The sequence below is a fragment of the Alternaria arborescens genome, assembly GCF_004154835.1.
Source record: "Alternaria arborescens strain FERA 675 chromosome Unknown contig_17, whole genome shotgun sequence".
NCBI lineage: Eukaryota > Fungi > Ascomycota > Dothideomycetes > Pleosporales > Pleosporaceae > Alternaria > Alternaria arborescens.
This window is the reverse complement of record NW_021167872.1, coordinates 416,834-441,102: the sequence shown is the minus strand read 5'-3', so window position 1 is coordinate 441,102 and position 24,269 is coordinate 416,834. Positions and strand designations below refer to the sequence as shown.

Here is a 24,269-nt window from a genome sequence, read left to right as displayed (position 1 = left end):
TTTTTTGATGCAGTGGCATACAGTCTATATTGAGAACCCAGCTGCATGTACCAAGACGTCTGCAAGGAACGGGTGCACACTTGTAATGCCATGACAAAAGCTACAGGAAATGTGGGAAAGGGAGCATTACAAACACCAATTTTCATAATATCCTAAGAGATTTTATGAGCTTGTCTTCTATGGAGATTGATCTCTTATCGTGTATAAGTGGAAATCTGTGTTGTAGAGTATATCTCTACGTTACAAGAGCAAACGGTTGCAGCTATCGTGATATGACGAGAGGCATTCGTAGTCTTCCTCATCAGATCTGTCACGTTCGTCACATCCACCATGTCAATGATGTATGACTTGGGGTCGCGTACAATTCAACAAGTCCACAAACACGGCATTTCTTTGGTGTTGCTATGTTTGAAGTCTCGTTAATCTAGGCCCGGGATTCAGACTGGAGTTCTTTTGGAATGCTTTGACAACCCAGGTACTGTTGCGACAGTGCTACAGAAATGTATCAGCTTAACTCCATCTTTGTTGATCAGTAGAGCATTGTAGTGCGCTAAGTATCGTGGGCAAACTGCTCGAGTCTATCTACTACTATGCTTGGGCGAAACAGTCTCGAAGCTTTCATTCAGTTTTTCCAATGTCTCAATGCGTGCGTTGTCAATAGTGATATCTCCCTGAGCTTTCACTGTCTTTACCCATGAGACATATACGCCCACAATAATCCAATGACTGAATATATTCCAACCAAGTTACGAATCCCTCTTCGCACATATAATCCCAGATCCCTCTCGTTACCTTCTTTCTCCTGCTCCTACTCAACATCACTATGTCCATCACGCACGAGCGCGATATCAACGGCCTAGCTACCCTCTCCGTCGTCGCCAAAGAAGAACAGTGTCACAGCGAGCTCTCTTTCTGCATCCCAACATCACTTGCATTCGCAAAGCGTTTGACATGGGAGCAAACCCCTTGGATTTCAAATAACCTGAATCGCAGGTCCGTAAACCCGATAGGCGAGGCTGACGCGTATCGCATCGCTCAATATTTAACTTCACAGGGTCACGATGTGACGCAGAGAAATGTCCAGCGTGCGCTGCTTTTTGGAAGCACATACACACCCACCTCAGAAGGAGACAATATGTCAGAAGATATTGGCATGAACCCCCATCTCTTCCTCATCTTTCCAAACGCTTCCATGGTTCCTTACCTCGACAAGCAGTTCCTCAAGATCTGGCACGACGAAATCGTAAAACCGGCGTTCGACCGAGCGTGGAAAGACTCCGGGCTCACACTGGTTCATGGCGTTTCTTTGGACACCCCCACCCGCATCCCACCTCCAACTGGTGTGCGTACGGAGCGCGATGCATATCCAGTATCCGGTTTTCTTGAGCGTTTGCGCAATGGAAATCCAAGTGCAGTGCGAGACTACTGGCCCGTCTGGAGAGATAGCGAGTGGCACCTCGGGCTTGAGGGAAAGTATACGAATACTCGGACTCGCATCTATCACGAAGCTTGGAGTGCTATAAAAGGCATGCTAAAGGATCATCCGCAGATGTCTTCGTACCAGAATCCGATCTTACTGGCCGTTTCGAGGATGCAGATACATGTTAACACACGGTTGAGCACCAGTTATAAGTTCAAGTGCGTAGCGCAGGAGTGGGATCGGCTTGTAGACTCGCGTTTCGTCAAGCCGGCGTCTTTCCAGGTCGTCTTTGAGACGGTCATTGGGACGACGCCAGAGAGTGTTGTGCAAAATAAGCCAGTAGTGACAACTTTTATCGCGGATGAGAAGGGCAAGCAAACCAAAAGACTGGCAGATTGCGAGGATGATGAAGCCGAGGATGCGCATCGTAGTAAGCGTATGATGATATCGATTGCCGGTGGCTATTTGTCAGACGCATAGGCTCGTCCCAGTGCGTGACCTTGACTAGAAGAGTCGGCCGAGAGATCAAACAGAATGGATAGTACGGAGAGCCACAATAAAAAGTGAAAGCAGGCTACCTATTTCCCACGGTGGTGCCAGAACTTCATAAAAAAAAACCCCGTCTGAGCTTCCATTACAACGCCAATCAATGCAATGTTCCGGCTATGCTACCCAAAAAGCAATAGCGATAGTGACGCGTTTCTTCGTCCGTGCCGGGTATCATATAAGATGACAATACTAATAGCAATGTGACCTTACTCATCTCGTTCTTTGTGCTCAACTATTGGCTTCAACGTCATGCTTAGCCTGTTCTTATCTCGACTTCGGCCGCCTAAAGGGATGCGCCTCCGTATTGAACACCCAGTCGTCTAAGCTGATCATATCTGGTGTACTGAAGATGAGATAAAAATACTTCAGTGTTTCCGCTGTCCAGAAGCTTTCCATCTTGTTCTCGATATTGTCTTCGTGCGTGTATGGTACATCACCTACACCTGGGACAGACTTGTAACCTCGGCCTGGGGCTTTCGATGCTACAAACGTAACGTCTCTGACTTGTCCGTTCGCGTAAGGCGTTCGAGTTGCAGCAACAATGCTAGTGAACATGTCCCATGCGTTGTCCAGATATTGACGGTCACCAGTGATGCGATACATGATGAAGACAGACTCGATGGCTTCGGGTCTGAGCAGGTACCGTTTGTCGCGGATGTTGGTGAAGCCAGGTGGGATCTTGTACTTTTCTACTGCATCGTTGAAATGAGCAACATACTTGCTGCTGTAGTGATGCATTGCACCCACTTCCCAAGCCGTTTGGTTCCAGGGACAAGATTTACGAGAATCGCAGGGCACGATATCGAATGTTTCTGGCATAATACCCGTGGGTGTGGCGGAGTAGGCGTAAATACACCCCTTGGTGAGCTTCGCACCGAGATCCACGTGGTCAGGATCAGAGAAGAGACGACCTGCTAAGCCAAACATGCCGCCAATGAAGCATGTCAGGTGCTGCATAGTTGGATCTAGTCTGGCATCTTCGCCGTGGGTGAAAACATCCCCACACAGCAGTAGGTCTTCTCCGTGAGCGCTGTCAGGCACCATGGGCCGGAAAAGCATGTACGCGTCAATCATTTCAGCTGAATCTCGGTACATCTTCTCATACGCAGGTTCCACGCCGCCGAGCAACGCATGCATCTTGGGGAAGTATTCGTACGTGCTGTCGGCAAGCGCACCGATCGAAAAAAAGCGTGATTGGTTGAATTCTTCTTTCGCGGCGTTCACCATAGTTGGCCACAGACCAGGTAGCCTAGTATTGTCTTGCGCGTGGTCCATCATGGTAGTGATCCTCGCGACTGCATCGTAATATTTTGGCTCTGACGTGACCTGGGCAAGACGCGTAAACTCCATGGTCAAGCTTCCAAGACAGGCAAAGCAGATGTTGCTCTCGGCAGTAAAGGCCATCCTCCCTATCGCCTTGGTGTTCTCTACATGCAGCCAGCCAAGAGGTGTGTTGTTGGTTGTGTCAAATGCACGATACAGCATCTCTCCGAGTTGTATCGCTTTCTTAAGCAAGATCGGCTTGCCGCTCATGTCGTATGCACTCAACAGCCCACCCAGGTATCTGATGGTCGTCTCGAAGACGCTCACAGTGGTAAGGTTGGTCTTACCAAAGTCAATGGCTGCGACAGCCTCCACGGCCTCATCAAATTCGTCTCTGAGGCCCATGATCCAGAGCGTGTCTAGTGAATCGACCAGAGTGGCACCCCAGCCGCCAAACGACTCTTCACCCTCCGCTGTGACTGGCCGAAGCTCATCTTGTGCCCAAGCAAATTCCCTATAGCTGTCCCAGCTATGCTTGAATTCGTCCCGTACGGCGACTCTGCGTTTCTCTCTCTGTTTTCTTTGCGAACTCGTCTCGGGAAAGTGCTCGGACTGGACTCGAGGGAGTTTGTGCGGAGCGGTCGTCGGTAGCGGTATATAGGATGCGATCTTGTTCACGAAGGGTGCTTCCCGCCAATCATAGGATTGCTCTGATTTGAGGAAGGCGAGACTTGATCCGTCGTGCATGTATGCTTCGTGCTCTCTAAACGGAACGGCGAATACATCGATGGGCTGCGCGTACAACCAGTAATACCCGCCGAACGCGACAGCCGAAAGAAGCGCATATACCAGGGACCGTTTGTGTTGCTTCGACATAGGCCGGCGATATGGGGTCCCGCGGGGGACTTTGATCCTACGCATTGTGAGATGAATGCTGCGACTTATACTCTCTCATGGAGAATACAGTTGGAGAAATGATGTCGCAAAAAAAGAAGCAAACAGCACCGCCGAGTAGGTGATATTGCGAAGTATTCCAACTAAGGTATCATGTAATGGCAAAAGAAAAGATGTCAGTTGTGGTAGTGCTACCAGAGAGTATGTCGTTCATGAAACCGCCATGTCGACGCTCAGGACACCTCTCCAGTGAGGGATGTAACGGCAGTGACCCATCTGCCAAGGCAAGACCCATTGCCGATCAAACAGAAGCTACAGGTCGAATCACTTCCGGTAACCGTAGCGCCAGGAGTCACTATCGCGCGTGTCGGTGAAATATACGAAGGTGCGCACAAGCGACGGTGTACTTTGATTGATTGAGGGACGCGCATGTGTCCAGTTGTTCCGGGGACGCGCTAGGGACGCGCTCGTGCGTGTTGGCTGGGCACTTTGTGAGGCATACACGGAAAACCCTAAACAGGCATAGAATTAATATGTCCTCTATTGCAGTCTACGTTAGCTTCTAGCAAGAAACCCAGCTAAGCTTAACAGCGTTGTAGTCTTCTATGCTACCGATCTGTGCCAGCAGAGAGGTGTTCAGTTTCTCCCTTGAACAGGGTGCTTGCGTCCGTGGCGCAAGCGCAATACATCAAGCCACCTTTACCAACGCCCTGCTTCTTGAGCCAGTACTTCGACATCGAAATCTGCCTGTGTCTGGCTGGATCGACCATGAAACCATTTGATCCGCAAGCACGCTCAGAAGCGGAGATGATCCGCATGGGAGATCCCTCGGCGAAATTCATTGTAAACCCTGGAACCGGGGCGGAACAGGGCACCATCAGACTAAATACTTGACCACGAGTGTTCGATACACTCCGACCTTTTCTGGAAGATTTTGAATGAGAAGCACGTCGCGTGCGCATATATTACCAATACTCCCGCCCATACGACCCATACGGATGAGCATTGTCTATCAAGGAAGAGGTGGAAAGAGAGCTCAATGAAGCAATCAAGAATCCTGATTCGAATAAGAAAGAGGATGCTATCAAATTCGGTAGACTCGGTAGATTCTCGTTGGCCTTGCGTGCTATACGCTGCCTTGACTGACGAATTTACTTCCATGTGCTCTGTAATCGAGGATACTGACTGCCATTATCGGGACGAGAACGAGCCAGATTAACGACCCTAAACAGAACTAGCTCTTGGCTTCAGAGGAAGACGACGACAACAACAGTGAAGATTCCGACGATGTAGACATTTCCAGCTTTGAACATGTGGATAGACAGAAGTTACGACAACAACAAACAAGAACAAGATAGCGAAGAAGGAAGCGAAGACAGCGAAGACCACGTCGAAAGTGAGTATGGCGTCTCCTTGCCAGATGGAGTAAGCTACGCTGGGATTCTTGGTCTGAAGACGAATTCTAGTATTCTTATTGAAACCACGTACACCCACTAGATCAAGTATCTCACGACCTGAGCGGAGGGCGTATGAAGCCGCTTGTAGGGTGCGACTCTTCTCAAACGTGTACAAATGCAGAGTGACAAGAAGATTCCCGTTTTCGCAGAGCTCAAGTATTCTGCATGCATATCTCGCCCTTGGTGTTTGATCAGATATATCATTACTTAATCTCCAATCCATTCCATCACTTCGTCTTTACATACATACATACACAATACACAGCACACAGCCTAGCCGTTCCAGCCCACCCTAGGGTGAAAGGAACTGAACAACCCGACACCATAAACCTTTTTCTAAAGCCTTCATAGCAACCGGGTCTTTCTTCCATATGATGAACGCCAGCCTTATTGTACAAGTTGGGCAGAGCCCGCAGAGTGGTGATGAGGGTGTAGAGGAAGATACGCTAAGATCGCACTCGTGTAAATGCTGGACAAACGTCGAACGTAGTAGAAGTTGAGAAAAGATGGCTGCATGCCTGTTTTTTGGAATAAGGCTCGGTGAGGCAGCATTTTGTGAGAGATCCATTTGCTCGGGGCAATCGCTTCTGGTTTAGGAGTTTAATCGACTGATTTTAGGTCAGGTTCGAAGAAGACTTTTCGTGTTATCTGGTAGGCTGTCAGCTTTTTACTTTATAAGAGCAGATTATGGTGCGACGTACCGCCCATCCTCCTGCTACAGAGGCGCAGATTCCTGAGCTAATAGCCATCTGCCTTGTCCCTCTTGTGCTCTTGAACAGCGCACCGCTCAAAGCTCCCGCCACCACGCTGTTGCTCATATCGTGCTTGCCCCGGTAGTACCCAATAGTGCTGTTCATGCCGTTGTACACCATGGCAATCACACCCGCGCTGTTTCCCAAGAAAGGCCCTCGTCGTGTTATCGCGTTGAGCACACCGTTGATTCGCAACCGTGGCGCCATGCTAGGCGGGTTCTTTTGTAGTCCTTCAGCAAGCCCCCATGCTCCTCCAATAGTCAGCGCAGAGAGGTATGATACACCTGTGCCGTAACATAAGTCGTCTGACCAGCCGCGGGAAGGCAAGGCGGATTGTGCGCCAGGCAGGTCGGATAAGACGGAATCTTCTAGTGACAGGTAGTCGAGAGTGTCTTGGTTGAGGCCTGCGAGAGGATGTAGTTGCGAGGGGTCGAGGAGAAATTCTGAAGGATTTTGGATGGCCGTGTTGGGATCGAAGGGTGTGGGCTGGAAAGTGTCTTCTTTCACAAAGTCGGAATTTTGGGGCGAGGCGGATGCCGTGTCCTTGGACTTGCGTCCGGTGAGAGAGTCCCAGCTAGAGTGCCAATTAGCATGGCTATGTTTTCGGGTGTACGGATTGGGAATAAGACATACATGCCCATGTCGAGGAGACTAGGTGGTGATGGCGGAAAGAAATGACCAAGTGTTGCGCCTGATTGCCCACAGCCGAAGTGGTATTCCCCCCAGACGCCCGAAAACCTAAAACAGACAGGCCGAGCTAAGATAAACAAGCAAGTGACGCAGGTGGTGGATGCGCAAGCAGGAGGGGCGTGTGCTGGGGCGTTGGCGGTGATACGTCGCGAGTTGAAAGTTCTGAGCAACACATCAAATCAGTGACGACGCTTCCAGAAGGGTCCGTGCTTCCGAGCTCGGAAAGAAATGTCTGAATATCCTCACCCACTTCCGAACCCAAAAGCATCAACGGTAACAGAAAAATCAACCATGTCGCTACCAGAGTTCAAGCAGAATTTTCTCAAGGACTGCGTGTCAGCCGGCGCGCTCAAGTTTGGCACCTTCACACTGAAGTCCAAGCGCATATCACCCTACTTCTTTAATGCGGGACTATTTCACAGAGCCGACCTGCTACGCTCCATATCCTCAGCGTATGCGCACACCCTCAAGGCACATGGCGAGTCAGACCCTTCGTTCCAGTGGGACATTCTGTTCGGACCAGCATACAAGGGAATTCCGCTTGCAGCAGCATCAGTCGACAAGCTTGCAGACCTTGATCTCGCCAAGTATGGACAGAAGAGCTACAGCTTCAACCGTAAAGAAGCAAAGGACCACGGTGAAGGCGGAAACATTGTCGGTGCAAGTCTGAAGGGAAAGAAGATTGTTATCGTTGATGATGTCATTACCGCTGGTACTGCAATCAGGGAGGCTATTGATATCATCAAGAGGGAAGGTGGAGAGCTGGTCGGCATCATCGTTGCTTTTGACAGGCAAGAGAAGACACCTACTCCCAATGACGAGGATGGAAAGCCAGGACCAAGTGCGATTGGTGAGGTCAGGAAGCAATATGGCATTCCCGTTCTGGCTATCCTGACGCTGGATGATGTTGTTCAGTATTTGAGGAGCTTGGGTGGTGAAGAGGATCTGAAGAGGCTAGATGAGTATCGGGAGAAGTACAAGGCGAGCGATTAGAGCGCCCTGGATGAGTATCCACCAGGTTACGGTTATGGGAGTACGGTTGATGGCGAATGCCGGCTGCGAAAACGCCGCCTAGGATGCAATTCAAGCTGCAAGCACTCCAATTTCACAACGTTCCTCCGGCCCCACGAAGCTGTGCCTGATCCTGAGCGTCAAGTGATACGTTCAAACCGAGCACTTTATCATTGATATTCATGAGAAGCAGCCTCGTCTGAAGTCACTAACGATAGCTATCGTCAAGCATGGAAAATCCATGTCATAGATGTCGTAGCCTGTTAAACCGCCCCGAACGCCAAATTGCAACGTCACTGAGCCATCACAAATCCCTTGAGCTTAAGCCTTCTTAGCGAACTCAACACGCAAGATGAGATGACCGAAACCGACTGAAACCTGTTAGCATCGTTCGATATCACGAACTTGTTCTGAAACTTACATCCATCCATCTTCTCACACGCCTTAGCAGCATCCGATCTGTCTGCGTAACTGACAAAGGCAAAGCCCTTCGCACGGCCAGTTTCCCTGTCCTTGGCCAAGAACACCCTCGTGACGTGTCCGTATCTGGAGAACATGTCGCGTAGATCCTGCTCCTCGGCGAATTCAGACACGTTGGTGACACGGAGGGTTGCGCTATCGTCCCGGTCGAACTTGCCGCCCATCTTCTCACCAGCACCAGCACGTCCACGCAGATGCGGGGGAACGTAGCCTCCAGAGCCAGTACCCAGGCTTCCTCCTGCTCCGACGCCGGGTGCGTCATCGGGCATATCTGCGGGCGCGACGTCGCCCTCGGGAGCCATGGTGTCCTTGAAAGGACATTTTGTGGTGAAATGGTCGCCCTGGCAAATACGACACTTGATCTTTGCGTTCTTGAGTTCAGCCTTCTTCTTCGCCTCGTCGCCCTTGTCCTCGTTGCTGGCTTTCCAGTTCGATACCGGTCGGAAGGCGATGTTCTCAGCGACGGAGACGGTGTCCGTTTGCGGGCCCGCGGGCTTGCCCTTCTCTTGTCCGAACTTTGCCCATTGCTTTCGCTCAGCCACACGGGGGTTTACAATCTGCTTGACGACCGTCTTCTTGATGCGCCTGGTGGTCTTGTATTTCTTGCCGTCTTCTCCGATGCGGTAGGAGATGACTGTCTCTGTTCCGTCCTTGTTCTTGATGACTTGGTTGGGTGGGAGGGAGGTGAGGGACTCCTCGTCGTCTTCTTCCGCCCAGTCGGTGCGGCTACAGGATTAATGTCAGCTCACCAGATTCTATAGTAGGGCTGGTGTGTATGCGGAAGACCGTCTTTTGATGGGCCATGGTCCGGGGGCGGCGGGCGCTCATGGGCAGAAATACGTGCGCGTAGACTCACCCTGCAGGTCTTGACATTCTGGCGGTTGTGGTTGCGTGTTGTGAATATTGCCGTCGGTCGTAGTCGGGGGGTCCCTTATGATATAGCAGAAACGAGAAGTGGCGGTAGCCTGTGGGGCAATTCCAAGGTTCAATGTGTGCGCTCCGCCGCCAAGATTTCGCGCTAATAGTTGCGACTCATCACTCCCTCTCGTCACCTGTATAAGCCATGGAATGCACAACAAGCTTCGCTGTACAGATAATCTCTGCTGTCACAATTGTACAGCTTTGCATATTCATCATGACATCGGCTGATAGCTCTATTCCAGTCTCACACAAGATACGCCCATGAGTCACAGTTGGAACTGGGAGCCACCATTAATAGAACCCTAACCAAGATGGAAACATCGGCACACTAACAATACTGTTGATTGACCAGATCAAGCATCTAAATACAGCTTAGGAATACCCAAAGTCCATCATTTCCATGACCTCAAACAGTCGATGACTCGAGACCCGATTCTTCTACCCTTCAGAGCCCAGATTCCATTGCACCCTGCCTCTTCCAGGCCCCTGGAACTGCCCAACGGGCATCGGCTTAGGTTGCTGGATGATATCGCTGTTGGTCCTCGGGACTGTCTGCACAAAAGCCTTCGGTGGGCTAGTAGCCGTCTGAAACGCTGTATCACTACTGCCTCTAGGAAGCTTGGGCTTTTGGATGTGGTGGTGTGAATAAGGCGTGTTGAAGTCATTGACGAAAGGAGTTTGCGATGGTGCCGAATTCGGGGGTGGTGGAAACTGTGGCGACTGCTGCACCAGCTGCGGTGAACCTTGCGTGTAGTCGATGAGGAGGCTGCTTCTCGTAAGTATGCCGATGCCGATATTGTGAAAAGAGTCTTACTCCTGTGGTTGAGCACTGCCTCTACGACTTGGCTGGACACTGCTTGCTACGCTACTATTTCCACCCGCTATGCTACCAGCTGCACTTCCGAACATTGCTGCATGGTGTGACTGTGGCGTGGCGGGCAACCAGCCACTACTCGTGATGCCCTCGGCATCCATAAGTCGTTGGAGCAGATCTTCGGTGATTACAAGCAAGTGCTCCAAGGCAGCGAGACGCGAGTCCTCCTTTGCAGAGCAACAATGCACGTACGATCTACTCGAAGGATTGTGTTCGACGATGCAAGCTCCAATTTTTCGTGAGGAAGTCGGGGCGAAACTTATCACGTCTAGACAACGATTCGGTCCATATATCGCGCGCGCGTTCGCTACATCAGATCAGTCATACGGATCCAACAACGCGATGCTAAGGATAGTGCCAACCGAGTACTCTTGTCCGAGTGCTTTCCAAGGAGTCTTCCGAGTCCTTGTCCTCCATGCGATGCAGAATTTGGCTCGCCGTTCGTTCTAGCGCCAGGCTCTCGTAACTGCCGCTCTTGCCGTGCTTCATTTCTTTCAGTGTCTCGATCATAGCGGTCAGCCGTCAAGACCCGAGAAAGGGTTGACTTCCTAGACCTGTTCGACTGTCCTGATGAGGATGCGTTGGAGTCGCCGGTATTTGTGCGCCTAAGTGGTCCAAATTTCTCGAACGCTGTCAGTTCTTTGGTGAAGTATTTGAGAGACGATGTTCGTAGAAGGTCTTTCTCTGAGCCTGTGCGACTCAAAGCTGGTGAAGCCCCAGCTGATCTTGATCCGTCAAGCTGACGAGAAACCCTCCGCCGGTGGAGCCGAAGCTGCTGAAGTCGCTCTTCTTGATGTGCTGCTTCCTTGGTACGTTGCTCTTGTCTGGCAAGGTAAACGTCCCGAACGCTACTGTATTTGTCGAGGCGATGGGGATTCTTGCTATGGTATGGATTGAGCTGAGGACCCAGTGCGATCTTCTCCGCAAGTGTTGGTGGGAGAGCCGGCTGCGAGTGTCTTCTTGGTCTGGTAGACGTTTGTGACGCGCTTGAAGTGCTCGACCTAATGGACGTTGGTCTATAACCGGATCCTGTGGAGTTAGCTCTCGCGAGGCCGGGTCGCCCGTATGGGGGATCCAGGATGTTTGTTTCCTGGATGGTTGCTAGCTTTAGGTTCTGCCGATATTGTTCTTGCCAATACCAGGCGGGCGGTGCGCAGATGCCACAGGTGAAGGGGAACGTTGTTACGTTTGCGGATTGACTCTACTGAAAAGTTGACATCTGCTCCTATTCCAGGTCGTATTTCTTTTATTCCGGAGCCAAAGCCATACCTAACGTGCAGTTATCAGCTTCGAAGCCAACAGACTTTAGCTGCAGATGCAGGTCTGTCACCGTATGGAGTAGGAACAGGAAGAGCTGTGAGCAGCGCAGTGTCCCGAGTGATGATGGATGTCGAGAAGTATCGTCAACAGCAGTGGGTCAAAGGATAGGATAAAAACAACACTATGGTAGGAGGTGACGGGTACGAGTCGAAGTGTCGGTGCTCAAATAGGATATTGTTTGATAGGCGCAAGGTTGTGTCGGTAAGCGATCAGCGATGAACCTGTATGGAGAATCTTGAGGAAGCTGGTATGGCGTTTGTTGTTTGCTGGGACAGCAGAAGCCTGTTGCTTCCCAATCTGCCATACATCAAGCACTCTTACCACCAAACAAGAAGGAAGTGCGTTCGTCAAATTTGTACTAGAATGAAGCAACAAACGTTATTACAGAGTATGGCAATCACAGATCGTGGCGCTTGCAAATGAGCATGTTCATAAAATAGACCGTGTTATGGTGCCGTCAAGTAAATGTGTTCGCAATGCTCCTTGCGACTAATGGAAGCCTGGAGTATCCAGTGGTCCGGCCGATGTTTCGATCATTCGCTGTTCAAATGTACAGCTTATCTGCTATTTCACAATACTGATATGCTGACTGCAATGAAGCAGGCCAGTGGTCACCCTGAACACTTACACAAACATGAGAATTGTAAAGTATAGAGATGAACGGTATCTAAGCATTTTGAACAATAACCCGCACTTTGTCCCACCGATGGTATCCTGCCCTTTCATGTTCCGATCTTCCATGCAAATGCCCACACACAAACGCTTCAAGTACAATTATGCTATTCGATATACACTACACCACGCACCAAACATACGACTGTCCTACTGGCCTATGGAGGCGCTCAGCTTGCTCATTTGAAGTAGGAGCGCAGAACATCTTAGCTGCTCTTCAGTTTCTGGCGCGTTCACGTTTCGAAACAGGAGCTTTGGTTCGGAATCCAGCATCTAACCAGAGAACCTGAACCGCGAGGCTTCCAGTCTGCCGAGACCTTCACGGGGTGCCACATTGCGCCGGCGATAGCTAGTAGTAAAGTCCTGAAGAATGGTCCTGATCATTCTGACATCGCCAGTTTGGATACGTTGTCGGATATTGTTGAGGAATCGCTCACTCTCTTGAGGCGTGATGCTGCCCTGTGGTAGCATTCCAACGGTACTGGCAACCCATTGAGCGACTTGCTCAGGCATGAGCTCGAAGAGATCAAGGAGTACACCAGAAGAGTCGGCGAAGCAGCCTTCAGGGAAGCTGTACATCATTCCAGTCATGATACGCTGAACTAGCTGAACGCCAGCACCAACAACGAGTTGCTTGACGCGGTTTCGCAGTTGCTCGGGGACGTCGTGACGGGTGTTGTCGAAGCTAGATGAGGGCGATGAGTTGCGACCGTAACCGAGCAAATCACGTAGGAAGTGGAGCACTGCGATGATAGGGTCTTCTTTAAGCAGTGTCAGAGAGCTGCAGGCTGCGAGAAGAACAGTGTCCATGAGTGGCGACATGATCGACTCTGAGGGGAAATAGAGTGCCATGTCGGCAGCAAGGCGGAAGTAGTCTTCGATAAGGTCTGGAAGCTCTTCAGGTGGCAGATCGCTCAGTATGCGCAGGAAGGTCTTCGCTTGCTGCTCATAGAACTGGTAAACATCATTCGCCAGACTTGGGTCAACGTCATCTACACCTTGTGAGAATTCCCGTACGATGGATGCAGTCGCCCAAAGGAAGCAGCCCTGCCTCGACTTATCGAAGCCCTCAATCAGCTTGGTTGCAAGATCAGGCAGGAGCGGACGCATCGCTGTACGATAGGAGAGCACCATGTATCGCCAGCACCGACATACACGCTCCAGAATAGGTATGCTTGTGTTGAAGTGTGTGATCATATTGGCAAGGGTAGGGAAGATCTCCTGGCAATATTTGACCGCTGGATGTTCCTGTCCAGGCGCAATCTCTGGTCTAACCATCTCGAAGAAAATGGTCAGTAGGTTGATCTTGTCGGCGATGAGCTTTTGGTCCGCCTCGTCCTTTGCTTGTCGCGCAATTTCGATCAAGTGGGCCATGACCGGGTCGAGATACAGCTTGAGTGTTGCCAAAAGCTGTTCGTTGGGTACCTTGGCGACTACTGAAGCAACACCTTCGGTGATCTCCTCTTGGCTGCTGATTGGTAATTTGTTCAGATTCTTTGCGTAGAACTGTTGCAAGGGACCGACAAAGTTTACCAGTAGGCTTGCGCAATCGTTGCAGAAGAACTTGAATGATAGCGCAGCGGCTCGAATAACGTCCTTGGTAGAATGGTCGAAGGCGGCCATGATGTAATCCAATTGCAGCTGTAGCGTATCAGGATGTTGTGCGGTCCATTCGGTATATCTTCCGAGGGCCATCACAGCTTGGAATCGCAGCTTGTGATGGTCGGGTATACCCGCGATGAGTGGGATCAGACGAGGCAGCATAATGTTCTCATCTGGAGGTACCATGCGACCCATAGCTCTGACAGCGAACAGGGGCGCTTCCAGCTTTTGCCACTCGGGCACATTGTTCGGACCAGCTTGAGCGCCGTAAGTCTGGACCCATTGCTGCATGAGATCATAGGGCTTTTGAAGACACTCTACGACACCCATAACCTCGCAGCAGTCCTTCAGCACATCGCCCATCTGATGACGGAACTCACGGAACTTTTCTTCCTGGTCACGATCGCCTTCGAACAGATCCTTCTCGTCACCAGTTTCTGGCTTGGGAAATTCGAGATGGCCGATCATGATGTCCACTAACTTGGAGTAGATGTCCAAGCACTGGTTGCGTGCTTCGGCGTACTTGTCGATGGTGAGATATTGCTTCAGGTCGTACCAGAACTTGAAGGTATGAGATATGGCATCCCTCTCCTTGTCGAGCGCTGCCGTGGCGAGTATTGCTTGGACCAGGGCGCGGAAGTCGGTCGGTAGGCGCGCGATGAGAATGACCCACGATTCTCCTGCTTCAGCAAATATCCTGGCGATACCTTTGAATTTCTCAGAGTCTTCCTCTTGCGCCGCTTCAGCGAGTTTGGTCTGGAGGTTAATGACCTGGGGATAGAGAATCATTATCGAGTTGAGAGTCTCGTCAACATCTCTGGTCTCAGCAATAAGGGCGCTCAAACACTCCACAGCGGCCTCGAATGGATCATCTAGGGACAGGTCTTCGACGATGATTTTGAGCAGAGGGGAGTTGATGATGGCATCCAGGGGTATCTCTCGTATCCAGGACGTGATACAGTTGAGCAACTGCGGGTTCTGGGCGGCAGCGGCTATAGAGGGTCAGTAGGAACGAGCTTGGCAAGGGGAAGTTTGAGCGTACGTGAAGAAGTGCCGTATCGGATGAGGAGTTCCAGGGCTTGTTGGGCGTTGTCGTCGATCAATTCGGTCGTCCTCATAGTCAACTCGTGTTCCTGACCACCACATATTAGACTACAACTCTACTATCATATGTCGACACCTTGGGGAATTGCCGTGGGCTGAAGACGGGGCGCGGCTCGTTCGGACGTACTGTGAGAGCGATCTTGCGTCCGTGTGTGACTTCTTCGGGGAGAACACGGAGAAAGTCCAAGACGCAAGGTAGCGTTGCTGGATCTGAACCGAGGGCGTTGACAACGTCTTTGAGGACATTCTTCCACTCGGTCATCTGTATGGCCAGATTCGCCAGACACACGCATAGCTGCAGACGTATGGGCTTGGGTCCAGCATGGAATATCGCCAGATTCCGCATGATGGACGCTCGGAGCTCTGGAAGCTGTGCGCGAGGCACTTGGTGGAGATCGTATACAATCTGGCACAGTCAGCATGTGCCCACGCTGCAGGAGCAACAACCCACCTTTCCCTTGAGTGTCGTGGCAGCAAAGAGCTTGGCGGCCGCGTCTGCTGAGTTTGCCTCTAGCATAGCCAGTGTGGTTGTCCATGCCTCTTCCTGTGACATATCAGCCCCTCACGCCTCGTGCAAATGTGCCCATACTACATACCGACTTCTGGAACTGTTCCAGAAACTGATGTGCCTGCTCCTTCTGTGCGCGATCCGCCTGTGACGCCATGGTATTGTGCGCCGCCAGCACAGGGTCGAAGACCTGCTGTCCGTTGGCAGCCATGGTGAGGGAATTCGAGGAGGTAGTGGGGGGAGACGGATGCGGATACTGCTCGGAGCAAGGCGGCGGGGTGAGTGTTATATTGCGCGCATCAACTGACGGGTCAGGCGAGTGTAGACGGCGGCAGGTGCAAGCGGTGGGGAGGGGACAAAGGCGGCAGTTGTGGTGGTGGTGGTGAGTTTGTTCGGAGACGGGCAGTTGCGTTCGGTCGCATAGTCAAAGTAGCACGAAGATCCCCACGTTGGTGCCAAGGCGTTTGTGACCGCTCAGGTCGCGCCAGAAATGTTCCTTCCACCACAGCTTCTCCCCCAAGCCTCTCCCCACATTGCGCCCCGACTCGGACCCTACCACTACCAGATACTACCGGAGACTCGCGATTAACCTCTCACAATGACTGGACGTGGTGGTCAGTATTCCTGCCTTGCTGCACAGGCATTAGCTAACTCGTCTTAGGCCGCGGCGGAGGAAAGGGTACGACCACTACCACATGCATGCGACGCGACAGCAGCTAATTGTGTCTTAGTTCTCCTTCCCCCCATCAACTTCATTTTCAAGCTTCTACAGTCACGAGCGACCATCTCGGTATGGTTGTACGAGAACTTGGGTATGCGCATTGAGGGAAAGCTTAGGGTACGACTGCCTAAATATCTCATCGCGACAGCTGCTAACAACTGCGCAGGGTTTTGACGAATTCATGAACCTCGTTATCGACGACGCCATCGAAGTCACTCTCGCCAAGAAAGACGCGCCAGAGGAAAGGCGCAAGGTCGGCCAGATCCTGCTCAAGGGCGACAACATTTCTCTCATCCAGCAGCTCCAATAAGCGCAAAAGCCTACTCACTCTCCGCATAGTCATAGAGACATACCATGGGCACAGCGCATATATCAGGCTTGGAGGGAGATGACGCCGCGTAACACGGACAATCTCGTTTGAAAGGTTCATGGGAGGATATTAAGATCCCACGCGACGGAGCTCGCCATCACCGGTGATCAAAGCGTCCAAACGGAAATCGGAGGAATCCATGGGAACCGACTCGTTTGGCGGCAGGAACTGCTCAGTTAACGAGAGGCCAACTTCAACTTGGTTAGTTAGCCCTCCAAATACACAATGCCAGTAGTTCTTACCGCGAAAAGGCATGCGCGAAACTTGGTGACAACGCGTCAAGAAATAGTCGTAGAAGCCTTTACCGTGACCCAGGCGGCCGAACTGCGAGTCGAAAGCCATACCCGGCATGACGATCAGATCGAGACCAGCACTCACACCTTCGGTCTCCCCATTCGTGATGCCGGTACCGCCAAAGCAATTTGCACGTGATGATATGGAATCCTTGCTTGGAGTGGGGATTCCCCATTTGTCAGACTCCAGCGACTCGAAGTCTTTCATCGACTGTAGCTCTACCATGTCCATGATGGATTTTGGTTGGCCTTGTTTGGGCGCGTCCAAAGTGTACGTGTAGGGAATGAAGACCTTCTTGCCCTCGTCTAGTGCATTGCGCACAATCTCGCTCGTAGATATTTCACCGCCAGGCATAGATAGGTAGACACTTATCGTGCGTGCAGCTTGGTACTCTGGCATGGACAGCAGAGTCTTGGTAGCATTGGATGCTTTTTTAGCATAAGTAGAAGCAGCTGCAACAACAGAAACCATGACGTACATTGAGCAGCCGCAACGGCTTCGGGAAGTCCTCTGAGAATGCTCCTAATCCTGTTGCGCAATTCCTTCTTGACAGCTGCTAGTGACGCGGCCATAGCGTCGTTTAATTGCAAGCGTAACGGCGTTCCAGCGAGAGTACCGATGTTCCGGAAGTCGGATCTGGTGCTACAGTGCTGTGGCAAGATGGCAACAGTGAATCGTAGGAAGCCGTATCTGCAACAACAACAAATCGTCTACAGAGCCGTACAGCTAAGCAAGCGATGACGGGAATCGCTAAAAGATCCGCTGCGGGTGCGGGCGATGATGTCGGCCTTGTCCACCGGAAGCCGGTGCTGATCTGCAACTAGCCGCGTGATCCCTGTCGATTCGATCCAAACCAGGAGGCGGCGACACTCAAACATAGCCAAACATCCTCTCCTCAACAACCACCACCGTCCTCCTCACACCAACCTCCTGCCCTCGCGCACCCACGCTCGCTTTCGCACACCACCGACCATCCACACTCGTTCACGCACCCACACCACACCACACCACACCACACGAACCATGTTGTCACGGATAGCAGCGCTGCTGCTCTCAGGAGCCGCCATTCTGGGCGCGCAAGCCCAAACAGCCGCCCTTCCTGCAGAACTCGTCGGCACTTGGACGAGCAAAGCGAACTCAACCATGACCGGACCTGTATGCATCCACATGTCCATGGGCGCTCAGCGACGCGAGACTAACCATCCTCCAGGACTTCTACGACCCTGTAAATGAGAAATTCACCGAGCCTAAGCACACGGGCATCAGCTACTCCTTTACTGCGGATGGACATTTTGAAGAGGCATACTACCGCGCTGTCGCAAACCGTACGTTAGCAGTAATCGCATCAATGCTGCCTTGCTGACAGCCATTACAGCAACAGATCCCAAATGCCCCAAGGGCATAATCCAATGGCAACACGGAACCTACGAGAAACTCGCAAACGGTTCTCTGGTCCTCAAGCCCATCAAGGTTGACGGCAGACAACTTTACTCCGACCCGTGCTTTTACAAGAACTCCGTCTACACACGATACAACGCGAGCGAACTATTCGATGTACGTTGAAATGCCTTTTCCCGCGCTCCCAATCAACCAACCCTCGGGAAATTCCATCAAGTCCATCATACTAATCATTATGTGCAGCATTACGAGTACGTTGCCTCGGACGCCTACCACAAGATCCCGCGCATCACCCTCTACAAATGGGACGGCGCGCCCATGATGCCTCTGTACCTTGCCATGTCCACGCCGAAAATGCTACCCACCACAACCCTCAACCCTCTCGTGACGCAAACCCCTTCAGCCAAGAACTCGAAGCGCGGCGAACTACCTATGAACCACGAAGTGCTGTACAAGAGGACGCCTGGCGCCGCCAGGGCCGAGCAGTGGTGGTGGTTCGGCGTTTTCATGACAGCGGGTGGGAGTGTGCTCTACTACTTCTTCTAGAAGCGCAATGGACACTACGGCACTGAGAGATAGCCGTAGTTGGAGACGCTTGCACAACGCCATCACTGGATAAGGCGTATATCGGAGTTTGGCATATTATATGGCACGGGGCATTTCTTTCTAATTGGATTCACACGACATGGTTGCGGGGCTAAGAAGAGGCGTTGGTGGCATCCATCAGACACGAGTCCTCAAAAACACCTCACGTTCTCATTAGCTAACGAGCGAGCGGGCGTAATCTGACCTTTGGAGAATCTGTAGACAAATCATCATGTATAGTTCAATACACTTGTTCGAACTCAGACAGATTTCTTGATCAGCGTTGCCTGCTATCGCATGCCCCGAATCTTTCAACAACAACACTGTTATCTCCCCTGCCCGATGGGGCCGACGTGAACGGATGGCCACTATCTGGTACACCGATTACGCTAGCCTTTTATCTGCACGGATTAGAAGATGCCCCAGCAACCAACAGATCTTGCTATCATTCTACATTCTCCAAGCTCTCTAGCTGCCGAAAAACCAAGTACTATCTTCTTGTGTTGATCGCTGCGTTTTGGTAACAATGTAACTGTGCAACAATGCTTCTTTTCAGATGAGGAGGGTATCGTATATCGTATAAATCGTGATGCGTTATGCATGATGCTCGCTGGAAATGGGAGGCTTTGCTCAAAGCAGTATGTATACAGTTGTTTTGTGGGATCCATCGCGTAATTGTGATATTAACGTTCCGAAGAATTGTGTTGGTAAGCGTTTGTTGCGAATGGGTGGTGTTGTTTATCTATTTAGCGTAGGCAAGATGTAGTAAACCGTACAACGAGCGTTCCGAGGGGATTTTCTTATTGCTGCATAGTGTAGGCGATGGACAATGGATTCCTGACCTGCTTACAAGCTAGTGCTTACTCGGGATAAGTGGCGGGAATTAGGTTTTGGTCTTGTCTTCCTCCCCTTCAGAATGTGTTCCGTGTCTGCTTCCACCACCGAAATGATGATGCTGGTGTCTTGCGCTTTGGCTATTTCGAATCTCGCCGTGCTGGCTCATTTAATGAGGTACTTTTGTGCAGTTCTTCACACAGTTCACTACCCCGCTCCCGTTTCTGTCGTCTCTCCTCCATGTCGGTTATCAGCTTCTTCTTTTCCCTATTTTTCCCTTGTTACCTCCTTACAAACCAAATCTCTCCATCCCAGCTCGGAGATCTTCCTCGGTGCCTAACAAATTCATAGCCCATGGCGGTGGCCGCTTGTTCACCACATATCTTGTCTCTTCATGTATTTCTTGTACTCTTCCTTGCTCCCTATTCCTTCCATCGGCCTCCTCTTCTTCCATGTCAACGCTGACTGCTTGAACCCGTTTCGTCCACCTCTTGTACGGCGGCCCTCTTCCCATCTCTGCAGCCTTTTCCCAGGCTGTCTCACACCCTTTTGCGATGATCTCTGCACTAGCCCAACCTGTCCTCTTGTCCGTTTCTAATAACCTGGTGACGAGCCACTCACGTTGTCGCGGATCCTGAAACGTAATGCCAGCGAAGAAAAGCGATAAGGTAGATTCTGTCAAGACTGCGCCAAGGAAGGGAGAGAGGTCCGAATCGATGGGCATCTGGAAACCAGCACATATGCGGCCGATGAGCATGCAGTATGGGGCTGTGGCGGATGCGCATACACCAGCCGCCATTTGAGCAGCGGGTGGCATACCCGGGTGAGATCGTAGAAGGATGATCTTGGAGAGGTGGATTATTGTCCATAGAATGGATATGTCGTAGCTTCTATGTAGAATAGCTGGGCCAAAGGGTGTCATGTTTCCTTGTTGACTGGGATATTCGCCTGGCGCTGGTGGGTAGGTGTCTTCTGGCAATGGTGCGAAGGCATCAGTCTGTTCCAAGACACGCACAACTGCAGTATGTGCATTGGTAATACTCTCCCATTCCACAATGGCCTTCTCGTATTCAGCAGGCAGATCACTATGTTGAGGGTGGGGTGCGTTTGGGGTCTGTGGTGAACGTTCATAATCAGGGTTTTCGTAACTGGAAAGAATAGGTCCTGGTCCTGCTGATGGCGCCATTCCATAGAAGCTGGGCATAGCTGGTGGTCTAGGTGGACCACCTTGGGGTGGGTTTGCAGCCGACATAGATGGCGGTCCAAAACCCGGGGGAGGTTGTGGTGGAGCCTGGCCTGTCCAGCCTGGCGGCGGTGGTCCCTTCCATCCTGGTGGTGGGCCTTGCATTTGAGGTGGGGGACCTGTAGATCTGGTGGGCATCTGCTGCTGACCATGTGAACCGCCTGAGGGCGGTCCCATGTTCCCAAAACCAGGCATACCAGGGCGAGGTCGCCATCCACCGTCAGCTTCTATTTGTCGGAGTTTGCGGCTACGGTCCCTAACAGTGAAGTCTGCGATGCGACCTAAAAGAAGGATAATATGGTCATGAGAGCCATAGAGAGCATCGGTTCGGCCAAGCGGGGCTCTTGGAGGGCAATCTGACCATTTACGATAAGGATTACTACTACCTGTCAGTCGCATGTTTTAAAAACCTACCCACGATACTCACATGAGGCGATTGCCGCTGACGATGCTTTGATAAGCATCGTGTCTAGCATATGACCAATATATATCCTGTAGTGTCTCGTAGCTTTGCAGATCCAATTTCGCAGGTATCTTAGGTCTTGTGTCGTGCCTTGCGCCGTTATCTTCGAAGACCATTCCGAAATCGTCGTAGTTGACATTGTTGCCAACAATCGTGCTCACAAGACTCTGATCTGGCATCAAAGCGCTGTCTTTGAGCCTCTGATCAAACTGCCTCTGATCGATGAGCATCTCAGGGTTTTGGTATGGGAAACTTCGTTCCATGGCAGTCTGAGCCGCTCGCAAACGCCTCGCCTCGCGCGTTAGTGACCGGAAGTCAAGTTCAGTGATGAGGCGCTGGGCCCCAATAAGATGTGTACCCCATTTGACATGCTCTGCCGTCCAAACTTCGTAGAACGCCAAAAGCAAGGAGGTTGCTAACGTAAGGGTCGATAAACGTTTCTTAGGATTGCTGAGAGAACGGACGAGTCGTTTCAAGGAGTATGCATAATGTTTGTACGATGGTGTTATGGAGGCGCCTTGTAATCTTGCAATGTGCAAACTCGCGAGCGCTAGCATGGCGTGCAACAATCCCTGATGATTGAGAGCCTTCATAGGCAGTGTGTATGTCCAAAGCCCCTGCTGAGCGGGTCGTGTAGAACCTTCGAAGATGAGGGTAGGATTTTGAGGGTTTCGTTCGTACATTGACAACGTTGGTCCGGTCTATCGGAAGTTAGTGGATCGTATGATTGTGGAGGTTTAGGAAGTTACGCGGCATTTGCGATGATACGACAAGTCATACAACTGTCTCTGTCGCACTTACCACATGAATGTAGTGTGCAAAAACCCTCGCAGTCTTGGGATTGCGCAGAGGACTTGCTGCATATTCTGGTCTATAGTCCGATAGTAATCCATCATATAGGAATGCATCATACCGCCTTATCCCCAGCTCGTTGTAGTTCTCAAAGTGTATGCGACGGATGGTGTCGAATTCTTTGGTCGCAAGTAAAGCCTTCTCGTCCTCCGCGGTCTCCACATCAAACATGTCTTCGTCTGACTGGACGTCCCAGTAATCATCATCTTCATTTTCGATTGCGGCTTCGTCGAGAACTTGTGTAGGACTGATGTGGTCGTCACCGCCAAAGCCATCAAGAAGGAGTTGCGGTTGAGGTTGCTGTGCTTGTGATACGGCGTAGGGTTGTTCTGTAGACACAAACAGTCAGCTAGATGACATATAATTCTACACAGTGATTGAGAGTAGCGTGCTGTTGCAGCTAGAAAGGACTGGGGATAGACCCAGAATTCAGAGGCATGCACAAATTTATGGAGTGACAGTGGACGAGGGCTTAGACACAGAGAAAAAATAGTAATCATTGGGGTATACGAGGTTTTAACTAGACACGAGACATACCGAGGACGGGCTGAGACATATACTTTACATCTGGGGTCATATCATGAATAGGCATCTGAACAGAAGGATAGCTTGCATGACTGAAGTCAGCATGAGAAACTGCTGGGTAGTTAAGATTTCCAATCTGGCTGAAGTTTGCCGGAGTTCCCTGTATAGAGTGCACAGGGGCTTGCGAGTGACTCTCATATCTTTGCACCCCTGGCGGTGCCTCTGTGTAATGGGGGTGTTGGTCGCTTCTAGGGGATACACTGGAATGATCCCGATAAGTACCTTCGGCTTGCTGGCTATCAGATCGATAGGCTTGTGGGTAGATTGGCGGAGGCTGAGGAACTGCGGCCTTGAGGTTGGATTCGTGGTTGTATGGAACCGAAACGGGTGGATATGATGCACTCTGAGTATATTGAAGGGGCGCTTGGTAGGTGCTGTGCGAATCGTGTCTAAATTGTGTTTGTGGACTTGTATGCATTGTCGGAGGCGGCGGGAAATATGAAGCAGTTGGAGTGTGGTTATGTACTTGGTGGTTTGGCGATTGGAGCGGCTGCTGATGAAGAGGAGACGGCAGCGGCTGCTGATAAGCCTGCTCATGTGGGTAGTTGGGGTTCCCTTCAGTGAAACCTTGTTGGGGATCTGAAGGCTCTGGGCCTGAGCTCGGGTCGATGTGTGAGAAGTCGTAGCTGCCATGCATGCGGGGTTGGATCGAACCAAGCATGTTCTCTTGCATAGCGGCAGCAGGCTCAGGCCCGCGATATGATTGATTGCGTGTCCCTGGAAGCATCGAAGTGTGATACTGGATGGTGCTGACCACGCCTGGATGATTTGGCCAGTCTCCAATTGGGGGTTTGAAGATGACTCTCTGGTTGTAGCCCTCGCACTGACGTTTGGATTTAATGCAATTGGCGCAGGTAGGTCTCTCCTCACCACACTTTATGCGGCGTTTTCGACAGGTGAGACATCCAGTCTTGGTCCTCTTCCTCATCTTGGAGTTGGTTGCAGAGCCCGAGACGCCTGTTGGTGAAACGTCACCCGAGGCTCCTGATACTGGAGCCGGCGCCACGTTTGCCATGGTTTGGAGGTGAAGAGTTGAGAGAGATGACAAGCGAGCCTGGTATAGCACTTAGTATATGGCTGCCAAAGATGCAAATAAGGGACATCAGGCTAGGTGGATGTCGTACCTAAGTAACCTTCGATCTCGAAGAACGGGGCACAAGATGGGCGGAACGATGTTGGTCCGCTTGGAAGCGGGTACGGCGGAGCCAAGAGTGATTAACCTCGCAGAAGTGCCGATCTGAAATAGGTGAGTCCTGCGGGGCGCCAGTGACTAGGCAGTCAAGCTTCACAGTCAACAGTGATGAAGGTGGAAGTGATGGTGTCGTCTTGTAGTAGTCGAGAGGTCGTAGACAAGAACAAATCTACTCAGGGAAGTCGATCATTCAGCCCGCGGGAGCCATGTGGAGT

At 51.3% G+C, this 24,269-nt stretch overlaps 11 protein-coding genes across 11 annotated transcripts; 4 read left to right on the top strand and 7 right to left on the bottom strand.

The window, feature by feature from the left end:
- Positions 1-823: 823 nt before the first annotated feature.
- Positions 824-1,900, top strand: AA0111_g7586 (hypothetical protein; the record flags this gene model as incomplete). Its single annotated transcript, XM_028653938.1, has 1 exon — positions 824-1,900. The coding sequence occupies one exon, from the start codon at positions 824-826 to the stop codon at positions 1,898-1,900; it is 1,077 nt and encodes a 358-aa protein (XP_028504982.1).
- A 333-nt stretch (positions 1,901-2,233) lies between these two features.
- AA0111_g7585 (hypothetical protein) lies at positions 2,234-4,153 on the bottom strand (the record flags this gene model as incomplete). Its single annotated transcript, XM_028653937.1, has 1 exon — positions 2,234-4,153. One exon carries the CDS (start codon positions 4,151-4,153, stop codon positions 2,234-2,236), a length of 1,920 nt encoding a protein of 639 aa, XP_028504985.1.
- Positions 4,154-6,183: 2,030 nt separating this feature from the next.
- AA0111_g7584 (hypothetical protein) lies at positions 6,184-6,976 on the bottom strand (the record flags this gene model as incomplete). The annotated part of the gene is made up of 3 exons (XM_028653936.1): positions 6,184-6,231; positions 6,285-6,909; positions 6,969-6,976. 3 exons carry the CDS (start codon positions 6,974-6,976, stop codon positions 6,184-6,186), a joined length of 681 nt encoding a protein of 226 aa, XP_028504984.1.
- Positions 6,977-7,316: 340 nt separating this feature from the next.
- On the top strand, positions 7,317-8,018 carry AA0111_g7583 (Orotate phosphoribosyltransferase; the record flags this gene model as incomplete). Its single annotated transcript, XM_028653935.1, has 1 exon — positions 7,317-8,018. One exon carries the CDS (start codon positions 7,317-7,319, stop codon positions 8,016-8,018), a length of 702 nt encoding a protein of 233 aa, XP_028504987.1.
- A 339-nt stretch (positions 8,019-8,357) lies between these two features.
- AA0111_g7582 (Eukaryotic translation initiation factor 3 subunit G) lies at positions 8,358-9,389 on the bottom strand (the record flags this gene model as incomplete). Its single annotated transcript, XM_028653934.1, has 3 exons — positions 8,358-8,407; positions 8,458-9,242; positions 9,373-9,389. 3 exons carry the CDS (start codon positions 9,387-9,389, stop codon positions 8,358-8,360), a joined length of 852 nt encoding a protein of 283 aa, XP_028504986.1.
- Positions 9,390-9,875: 486 nt separating this feature from the next.
- Positions 9,876-10,821, bottom strand: AA0111_g7581 (hypothetical protein; the record flags this gene model as incomplete). Its single annotated transcript, XM_028653933.1, has 3 exons — positions 9,876-10,203; positions 10,252-10,618; positions 10,674-10,821. 3 exons carry the CDS (start codon positions 10,819-10,821, stop codon positions 9,876-9,878), a joined length of 843 nt encoding a protein of 280 aa, XP_028504989.1.
- A 1,755-nt stretch (positions 10,822-12,576) lies between these two features.
- AA0111_g7580 (Uncharacterized protein) lies at positions 12,577-15,728 on the bottom strand (the record flags this gene model as incomplete). The annotated part of the gene is made up of 5 exons (XM_028653932.1): positions 12,577-14,897; positions 14,948-15,038; positions 15,137-15,415; positions 15,461-15,553; positions 15,606-15,728. 5 exons carry the CDS (start codon positions 15,726-15,728, stop codon positions 12,577-12,579), a joined length of 2,907 nt encoding a protein of 968 aa, XP_028504988.1.
- Positions 15,729-16,115: 387 nt separating this feature from the next.
- AA0111_g7579 (hypothetical protein) lies at positions 16,116-16,548 on the top strand (the record flags this gene model as incomplete). Its single annotated transcript, XM_028653930.1, has 4 exons — positions 16,116-16,131; positions 16,179-16,196; positions 16,249-16,355; positions 16,405-16,548. 4 exons carry the CDS (start codon positions 16,116-16,118, stop codon positions 16,546-16,548), a joined length of 285 nt encoding a protein of 94 aa, XP_028504789.1.
- A 129-nt stretch (positions 16,549-16,677) lies between these two features.
- AA0111_g7578 (hypothetical protein) lies at positions 16,678-17,474 on the bottom strand (the record flags this gene model as incomplete). The annotated part of the gene is made up of 3 exons (XM_028653929.1): positions 16,678-16,799; positions 16,851-17,330; positions 17,381-17,474. 3 exons carry the CDS (start codon positions 17,472-17,474, stop codon positions 16,678-16,680), a joined length of 696 nt encoding a protein of 231 aa, XP_028504779.1.
- Positions 17,475-17,925: 451 nt separating this feature from the next.
- AA0111_g7577 (hypothetical protein) lies at positions 17,926-18,846 on the top strand (the record flags this gene model as incomplete). Its single annotated transcript, XM_028653928.1, has 4 exons — positions 17,926-18,057; positions 18,113-18,227; positions 18,278-18,456; positions 18,544-18,846. 4 exons carry the CDS (start codon positions 17,926-17,928, stop codon positions 18,844-18,846), a joined length of 729 nt encoding a protein of 242 aa, XP_028504928.1.
- Positions 18,847-20,008: 1,162 nt separating this feature from the next.
- AA0111_g7576 (hypothetical protein) lies at positions 20,009-23,877 on the bottom strand (the record flags this gene model as incomplete). The annotated part of the gene is made up of 4 exons (XM_028653927.1): positions 20,009-21,341; positions 21,390-22,126; positions 22,227-22,606; positions 22,815-23,877. 4 exons carry the CDS (start codon positions 23,875-23,877, stop codon positions 20,009-20,011), a joined length of 3,513 nt encoding a protein of 1,170 aa, XP_028504791.1.
- Positions 23,878-24,269: the final 392 nt, after the last annotated feature.